Below are 9,563 nucleotides of genomic sequence, written 5' to 3'. Positions count from 1 at the left end.
CCCCTGCGGGGGCAGGAGGCAGAAGCTTGGTCCTGCGGCAGCCAAGCTTCCCTCCTCCCCCGCTTCTTCCCCCAGCGTGGCGCTTTCTGGCCCCTCCGCCCCCTCCTCTCACAGGGCAGGCAGCGTGCCACTCAGAATCGGCACGCGTGCCGTAGGTTGCCGACCCCTGGCCTAGTATATGTATAGAAATGTGTATATACTCCCAAGTGGCTGTCTTTAGAACTCTACTCTCCTTAATGTATTTTAGTGCTCAATCTTAGCTCTTTTAAGAGATCAACAGGTTAAAACAGATAGGAACTGAATCTATCTAGAATCCAGCTTCTCCATACATCCATTAGATTATGCACCTCAGTAAATTTATACTTTAATCTCTTCTAATGAATATGAAACTCATTTTTCTAATCTTGTTTCATTTTCTAAGACCTTCTCGTCTCAGCTTTTCCAGTTCTTCAGTATATTTGTAAAATGGTGCCCATCCGTTTTTTACAGTATGATCTATTTTCTACAGATTTATACAAATCTCTTGTTTTGTAAGTTTGATAGATCTTAGTTTGTTTTCCTAGCTGCTGCCAGATAACATGGAACTAAAAGCCATCAGCTTCCTACCTCCCAAATCCATTCTCTGATCAGTGCAGTGCAGCTTTTGGTAACACAGTTCAGGCTAGAATTTACTAAATGATATCAGTGGAGCCTTAAATTCAAATTCGTGTACTCTCTAGATTAGAGTGGTTAAGTGCAAAGTCCGTGAAGAGTATGAAATACTTAATGTGCTAAGCAAGCCTTACCTTTATGGACACCTCTTGCCCTACAGCAAGGAAGAAATACTCTGAAAAAAATCTAACTGAAAAAAGTTAGAAAACATTCCTCTTACCAGATAAGCTGTTTGCATCTTTTGACCCCCAAACTCCTATTTGGCTACATTCTATGCTTATGCTGTCTGGTCCAAAACTGAAAAAAATCCTTGTTAATTAATATGTTCATTTAACTGTTGCAGCGTCTCTCCCTCTCTGGCTCATAGCTGATTCTATCACCTATTTGTACTGTGGTAGAGCAAGATCAGGTGCTAGGTACTGCACAAACAGGCAGTCTCTACCCTAAAGAATTAAAATATTGAGACAAAAGGCAGAAGAAAGGAGAGCAGCAGTATCCCCGTTTCTCAGATGGTGAGAACTGAGACACAGATTAAGTCACTTTAAGGTCATACATGAAACCTGTATCAGAGTCAGAAAACGAATTCAGCGCTCCAGAGTCCTAGTCCAGTACCTTAACCACAAGACTACCTCCACTTGGATGTCCTAGAACTGAGCTAGAGAGACTAAAGCCGTTCTTCTAAGTTGCTTACTTTGAACAGTTATGGAAATTGTTAGGGTCTTACTGCTCATTTACTTTTGTATGGAGTAATAGTTCTGGAAGGAAACCAGATATGGTTAAATGCTCTGTACATATACATTTTTTACCAAAGTTTTTCTCTTATTCACAGTGCAAGAAAAAGTTCATTGAAAACTCTTAACAATGAAGTGTCATTTTATTCCATCTCTAAGGGTCCAGTATCTTAGACAGAGCTGTTATTGAACACAACTTGTTATCTGCAAGCAAACTATACAACAATATTACTTTTGAAGAACTTGGAGCACTATTAGAGATCCCTGCAGCCAAGGTATCTTATTTGTTTCCTGTGTGATAATTTTTGAATACAAGACATGAATTCCATTGGCAAACAGTGATATTAACAAGTATTCTTGGTTATAGCTTTAAACAGTTCAGCTTTTCAAGTTTCAGTGCTTAAGTACTCTGCACTGCCTCTAGTCTTTCAATCACATAACCAACATGTTCAGAATGCAAAACATTTAACTCATTTTGAGGGATGGGGAGAGAGGGAGAGTACTTAACTTCGCTCAGCAACAAGAAGTGGATTAAGCAGTAGCATTGACTGGTGCCAAAGGGAGTCCATCTGGTTCTCTTTGGGCCAGAGGTTGGGCGGCAGTAATGCATAGTCTTAATAAATTAGCGGGGATGATGTGTAAAGGTTGGGCATTCTTTTGCAGCGTCAAATATGTTGGAAACAAAATTAATATTCTCAGATCTGTCTCTCTAATTCCTATTTTGCAGGCAGAAAAGATAGCTTCTCAGATGATAACTGAGGGTCGGATGAATGGATTTATCGATCAAATTGATGGAATAGTTCATTTTGAAAGTAAGGTTTTTTCCTTCTTGGTGCAATTCAAAATACATTGGTTGAGCTGTTCTCTACAACACTAGCAAGTTATGTTTTTTAAATGAGGATCTACTACTGTACAAGCAAGTGTGCTCGGACTTGCTACTGCCAGCAGATGGCAGAATCTGTATTGTAAGTAGCAGTTCAGCTTGTCTTCTTGTTACTTACAAAGTCATATTTTACTCTTTTCTAATGTTTAAGAGAATGTGTGATTAACTCTATACAAAAGCTATATCAGACTGCAAAATAATTTCATCCTCTTAGTCTTGCAAATACATGATGAATAGGAAGTTCTCCACTTTCACTTTGTGGTGCAATACCTAATTATGTAATGTACAGCCACCAATCATTTAATCTTTTAAATTTAGAAATAACTATACGGTAGACCTGGTAAATAGACAATAGTTTTGTCACATAATTAAGTGAAACAACAATAAAAATGCTTTTCTGCTGTATTTCAACTAATTGCAAAGAATCAGTCTGCTTTTGCAAATTATTTTTTTTTTCCCCCCAGCACGTGAAGCTCTGCCAACATGGGACAAACAGATTCAGTCACTATGTTTCCAAGTTAACAACCTTCTGGAGAAGATTAGTCAGACAGTACCAGAATGGACAGCACAAGCAATGGAAGCTCAGATGGCTCAATAAACCTATACTTAGTCTTTTGACTATAATTAATCTCCTTCTGTGCTGTAAAGATGAAATCTACTAGGACTATGAAACGACCACCTGAAAATTATAGTAATATACAGTCTTATATAAAACTCCTGAAGTTTTGTCAGAATATTCAATATGATATCACTGCATGAGAAATATGCTTTGCTGTTTTGAAAGTTGTGGTTTAAAAGTACAGGAAGAAGTAAAATCTTAAGATAGATTTGTGCTGCACATCCTGTTTACTAAATTGTGGACTCGTCACTTTCCATTGGCTGTTGTGAAAATGTAAGTGCCATGTTCCTGTGAGTTGTGGTTATTCCAATAAAGGGAGGAATGAGCCAATTAGATTCATCCTATCTTATGATGCCTTTGTTTTAACAATCACTTGTATTTCACTCACTAGCAGTTTGAGTGTGAAAATGCAATATAATTCTAACCTTCCAAGTTTTCTGTATTAAATTTGCAATTTAGATATCTACTACATCCAGGAAAAGAAATACCCTCTTACAATTCACGGAGCAGGAAAATAAATTAACAATCAGTTTATTCTCTCCTATGTTCTGGCAGGATGGCAGCAGAACCAGTGAAATGAGCATACCATGGACAAACTAGCATTAGCTAGTTATTAATACAGGAGAATGCTCTTTCCAAGACAGCTTAGTACATACAATAAAACTTAACTTTCATTACTGCTTCTCAACACACATACATGCACAATAAGTGAGACAAAGACAAATTTGATGTTGTTGCTTTACTTTGATTTATTTCAGATAAGTTGTGCTTTGCAACAATCAAATTAAAATGCATACAGCACTTTCTTGAACAGTAAGTACAGCAGGAGAGGAGAAGACTTGCTTATGGAGATTCTAGGCCTCAAAACCAAAGAGTACAGGAACATCTAAAATAGGGGAGAAAAGAGTTACATTCATGGCTGAGATTAATAATATTGACTACTAGTGGTAAATATGCCCAATGGCTTGTGATGGGATGTTAGATGGGGTGGGATCTGAGTTACTACAGAGAATTCTTTCCTGGGTGTCTGGCTGGTGAGTCTTGCCCACATGCTCAGGGTTTAGCTGATTGCCATATTTGGGGTCAGGAAGGAATTTTCCTCCAGGACAGATTGGCAGAAGCCCGGGGGGGGGGGGGGGTCGCCTTCCTCTGTGGGGCATGGGTTACTTGCTGGAAGATTCTCTGCACCTTTAAGTCTTTAAACCATGATTTGAGGACTTCAATGGCTCAGACACAGGTCTGATGCAGGAGTGGGTGGGTGAGATTCTGTGGCCTGCATTGTGCAGGAGGTCAGACTGGAAGATCATGATGGTCCCTTCTGGCCTTGGGGTCTGTGATTCATTAGTTTTGTTAATACACTACCTTGAAATTTACTTAAGCAATACAAGACTCATTATTGCTTATATACTGTGCATAGCTGTGTATTTTAATGAATCTGCCTCAAATCAAGGAGGCTGGAGAGGTATGAGGACAGGATTTGACTGAGTATTAAGGGAAAAAAGATTTAGCTCAGCACTGAGTGCTTTTGAAAATGCCACCCACGAATCACACTCTCTATAATTGACACTATTTAACTTTGTGCAAACACAAGAATCACAATCACGTAAAGGTCTGCTACATGGTAATATCCCACAAAGCTACATCAAAAGCCTAATCCTGAACAAGTGAGTAAAGTCCTAGCAAACAAATCCCTTTTACAGGTGTGAGACTACATGGTGGAGATGAAGGAATGGCTATTCACCCCACCTATTGCAATGCCAGGGCACTGCTAGAGCAGGTCTAGCGGCCTAATTCTTGGAAGGGAGACTAGCTTCCTGCCACAGTCCGCTCAACTGTTGAGCCATGTTGGTCCCCTGTAGCACACACCCACCTATTCCTATTTGTGCTTGACATACTCTGTTTTGCATTCCTGTGTGAAATTCCACTGCAGAATTGCAAGTGCCACCTAGTGTGGCATGCCCGCCACCTGTGGTGTACTAACAGGGCTCTTGCCCAGTAATAGATGGTCCTTGCTGCCTGTGGTCTTGCATTCCCAGCCAGGCACTTTGCCCATAGTAAATGATTATATATTTCCTTTTAAATTGGCTTGGTAACTTGCACTTCACTTATTACTGGCTCCTCTTAACACAGAGTCAAGTAAAAGGCTTATCTGCTGCTTACCTAAAGCCATATTATAGATGGCCAGACTTCAGTTAGATACAGAAAGGACGGGTAGAGCAGGACTCCTCTCTATATTGGATAGAAATCTGTTCATTGATTGCATATCATTTTGGTTCTACACTAACTTTTCCATCACCACTACCACTTGTCCTAGAACTAATTGAAACATTGCATCAGAGAAGCCTCTTGATTTATCAGACACTTACAAATATGTATTAAACAAGTGACAAACCTTACTAGAATATCCCCATTTCCTTCCTTATGTTAATATCTCTCTTTAGTTGACAAAGAGAGCATATACCACACCAGAGGGTAGTACAGAAATCAGAGCAGATGGATCCCTGTTGAAACAGAAAAAATATTAAAGGCTGTAACTTTAAGAAGTACATCTAACTTTTTGTTGACTTTATCACATTGGACTTAAAGTCAGACTAGCATATAGGCTTTCTGTGCTGCCTTTGAGTGGGATGACAGGGCCATTATGGGGAAAATACATTTTAAACATCCTATTCTAAAGTACTATTTGGCCTAAATTCATAGAAACTAAGAGATACCAAACCCTACTTGGTTATCCATAGCCCTGCTTTTTACTGCAACGAGCCAAAAAAGAAAAAAAAATCCAGTGTGCCCAGTTGCCTCCTGTAGGAGGCAGAGAGACTGGTGCTGGTAGCAAGTTACCGCTTAAGAGGGCTGGTTTAGGCACCAAAGAAGTTATTTACAAAATTTAGGGAGCAGAATTATCTAATGAGTGGGGTTTACCCAATAACAACCAGGCTTTAGCAGACTGAGAATAGACTGGAAGCTCCGCTAGATCAAGTCAGCCCACCTCCCTACCTGTGCAGGATTGTTCCCTATAGAGTAACCTCTGGGGTTCTGTCCAGTTTCCATTTTAAAATGTTTCCAGTGGTGGGATTTTTCAACTGGTAAACTGGGTGTCTAGTGTCCAGTTGATTTGCATTTAGGGCTAGGATGTATTCTCTGATATTCAGCCAAACTATTCCTTTTCTTAACTTCATCCTTTCACTAGTCCTCCCACCACTCCTTAACACACTGCTCTATACCTTTCAGATCTTTGCAGTTATAGCCCCCACTATTATTAACTGTCAAAAAGTATACACATTTAGCTCTGAATTTTCCATAACGGTCAATGCCTCCATGCTCCAAATTAGTTTCACTGCTCTTCTCGAATTTCCTTCCAATTCACCTGCATCCTTCAGGTATTGAAGATCCAGCAGGGAAAAAATACGTTCTAGATAGAGAAACTTTTGCCTTCCTGCTGTGACATAGCTCCAACTTTTTAAAAGATCTTAGCTCCTATATTTAGGCTCCTAAGTGAAGCAGCCAGGTTTTGAAGCTACTGTTGAGCCCTTTAGAAAATCTGGACAATTCATTTTAGGTGCCTAAATAGAAGCTGAGGTTTGGGGTTTTTTTAAATTAGCCTATAATATTTCTTCATAGATCTCCCAAACCTCCTTAGCTTTGTGTTATTATTGCTCTATTGAATTTCATGGCCATATTTCTAACCTTCCTCAGTCACTTCATATTATTCCTCTCTTGTGTTCATAACACATCCCAATTCAGTGTGATCTAATCCATTTAATTTTCATATATTATCTAATCTTATTTTTTCATTTCTTAGGCTTTTCTGTTATTTGTACTATGGTACACAAGGAGTTAACTCCAGAAACTACAATATTGTAGCTTGAAAAAAAACACATACACAACCACCTTGTTGACTGAACCACATTTTTAGAATTCTGTCTACATTCTGCAACACCTTTTCAGCTAATCGGGAGAACATTTGGCTCAGAGATTCATGCTGAGGGAGTAAGAGTCAAGATTTAGATAATCAACCACCATTTAGCCCAAACTACTTATCAGGTTAGTATTATGTACAATGTCTGCATTAGAAATTATCCAATATACATTTAATGTAGATGGATATTTAAACAACCAATGCCTCATCAGAGGGGGTTCTCTCTGTCTCAGATATGTAGCAAAACTCCACTTTAAAGGGACATCAATTAATAATGGATAATTGCACTTATACTTTTCATGAAATTATCTCAGAGCCCTTTACAACAGTGCTAAGGAATGATCTATTTTACACATGGGGAGAACAAAGGAAAGAAGAGCTAAGGGACTTGTGCAAGGCTACACGGTGAGTCGGTGGCAGTTGCAAGTAGAACCTAAGTCTTCAGATGCCCAATCCTCTGCTAACTTCTAGATCACATTGCCCTCAAATCATAAGGGAAGACTCCTAGCAGCCGTGTTCAGATGGGGAGGAATCACACTGGGTGGAAGCTGGCTAATGAAAATGTAGCCAACTGATCTGCTTAGAACAATGACATGTTGCTTTAAGGGCTGTTCTTTGAACATGAGCAAAACAAAATATTAGATAGTAACTAACAGGGATTCCGTATCTTGTCCGGTAGAGAGTCCTCATGGCAACGCTTGAGCCACACAAGCAGCATTCATTCATGTCACTTGCTACTTGACATCCAAGACAATAGAAACAGAATACTCCACACAGGCCTGGATAAAGACAAACAAATGAGGCTCACTCGATGTTCTCCCCTTCATTCACGCAGACAGTTAATTTTCACCACCACTTTTAGGAGAGATGTAGAAATGCCTAGAAAATCAGAAGGAGAAAGTTAGAGATGTGCCAATGGGCCAGAGCTAGTGCAAAGGAGGGCAAGATCTTTGAAAGACTTTTGAACGAATAGTGATGTCATATGAGGGTGTAACCTCAATGGCAGCTCGCCCCCCCATAATGACTTGAGGCCATTTCTTCACTGCCAAAAATAGTGTGTGTTTACAGTAGGATAACACATGTTTTAGCTGTCTCAGCGGAGGCGAGGCATTGTAGTTTTTACCATGATGTAACTAAGCGAGGTGAACCACAGGTGGGGGAGATAGAGTTGTACTTGTGTAGCTACATTGCTAAAAGCTACACGAGCACTTTGCCTCCACTCGGATTTTACAGCAAGATAGCTAACCCATGTTAGTTATCCTGCTGTAAACGCACTCCTTTTTTGGTCTGTGACCTTCAGCAAATCCGCATGAACTTAGCCTTAGGGGGCCTTGCTGTAGTAGAGAGGGGGCCTGGTGCAAGATCTGAGGCCTGAATCAGAGGCTGTGAACCAAAGTCAGGCCATGTATTAGGGCAGATGTTTACAAGTTCACTGTCCAGTACATGAACTTGGCAAAGTTGTTGCAAGTGCACTAGGCACTAGATATTTACATAAATATATTCCAGCTACTACAGATACATCCCAATCTAGTACAAGATAATTAATAGGGATGTTTTGCCCAAGATATCAGGAACAAGGGGAAGTAACAAAGGTCATGAAACACGCAAGGTGGCATGTAAGTTGTTTATCCCAGTCTATAAATGGCAGGGTACCTCGCCTTAACCTTTTGTGTGGCCAAGGGGATGGCAGAAATTCCCACTGCTGACTGAGCCGCTCCTTACCACTGGGCACTCGTGTTAGTTTATCTGTAGCTCCTATGGGATGCTAGTATTGTGCCTTGAAGGCAATAAACGTGGCCGAGTGCCTTTGTCACCAAACCAAGCCTGTGGTCTTTCTTTATGAGTAACATCGAGGCCTGCTGAATTAGCAGGCTGCACTGCTAGTATTGATAACACTGGAGCTCCCAGGACAAGCACTGAGCAATCTGAACAACATTACCAAGGCAATGACATTCCAGTCTTCTACACTTAGCAACACCTTGCTTTGTGTGTGAGTGGGTGATGTAGCCATCTAGTGACTGGCTCTCAGAGTGCCTATGGGAAATACAACTACAAGCCACTTCTTTAAATAAATATAAAAACAGACAAATGGGTTTCTCCCAATTTAAAATCATTCCCACTAAAAGACTGGAGATATAATATTAATCTAAACATCAAGACACCTCAAACCAAAACAAAAATACAATATTTGACTATCCACTTACAGACTCCACAGTCACTGCAGCAGTCCATCAACCCGGTCTGCCAGGCATTACTTTGTGTAGTAGCCACAGAAAATTGGGGCTGTACAAAGACGACAGGCTGAGCGTTCATGTTTAGTTTCACAAGATGAGTTCAGAAGTTTAATTGCTGAAAGGAAAACAATAAAAGGAACGGTTTGAAAAAGTCTGTTAGGGACTAGCTGTGTCACAAATAGTCAAGGCGTCTAATGTCATTGTGATGATGTAATTAGAGGAATGTTCCCCACATCTCTTTGTGAAATGCCATGTTTCTCACTTCATTGGAAGCAATGCTATCCACTGGATAACTGGATAATTTTGGTGGACACATTAGGCCAAATTGTTGTCTACAGAGATAGACCACAAATTAATTTGGCCCAGTTTCTTCTGTGCAGATTATGAACGGATGTAAAATTTTCATCCAAAAAGCCCATCTCTCCCTAACATCACATTGGGGGCATAGTTCATTCTTAATTCAAAGGAAAGGGTGCCACTAACTAATGGCCAACATATCTTCCAGCAACACCTAACGGTTCCCTGGTCA

At 40.2% G+C, this 9,563-nt stretch overlaps 1 protein-coding gene across 1 annotated transcript in view; it reads left to right on the top strand.

Moving 5' to 3' along the window:
• Positions 1 to 3,237, top strand: part of COPS4 (COP9 signalosome subunit 4) — a 13,489-nt gene extending 10,252 nt beyond the window's left edge. The window contains exons 8-10 of the mRNA XM_026653346.2: positions 1,542 to 1,657; positions 2,110 to 2,194; positions 2,730 to 3,237. Coding sequence (XP_026509131.1) covers positions 1,542 to 1,657; positions 2,110 to 2,194; positions 2,730 to 2,863 — 335 coding nt within the window. The 3' untranslated portion in view covers positions 2,864 to 3,237. The remainder of the gene's footprint in view (positions 1 to 1,541; positions 1,658 to 2,109; positions 2,195 to 2,729) is intronic.
• Positions 3,238 to 9,563: the final 6,326 nt, after the last annotated feature.

Source organism: Terrapene carolina, unplaced genomic scaffold, assembly GCF_002925995.2.
Source record: "Terrapene carolina triunguis isolate 2854851 unplaced genomic scaffold, T_m_triunguis-2.0 Scaffold136, whole genome shotgun sequence".
NCBI classification, from domain to species: domain Eukaryota; kingdom Metazoa; phylum Chordata; order Testudines; family Emydidae; genus Terrapene; species Terrapene triunguis.
The sequence above is the reverse complement of the archived record's forward strand: the minus strand, read 5'-3'. Positions and strand labels throughout refer to the sequence as shown.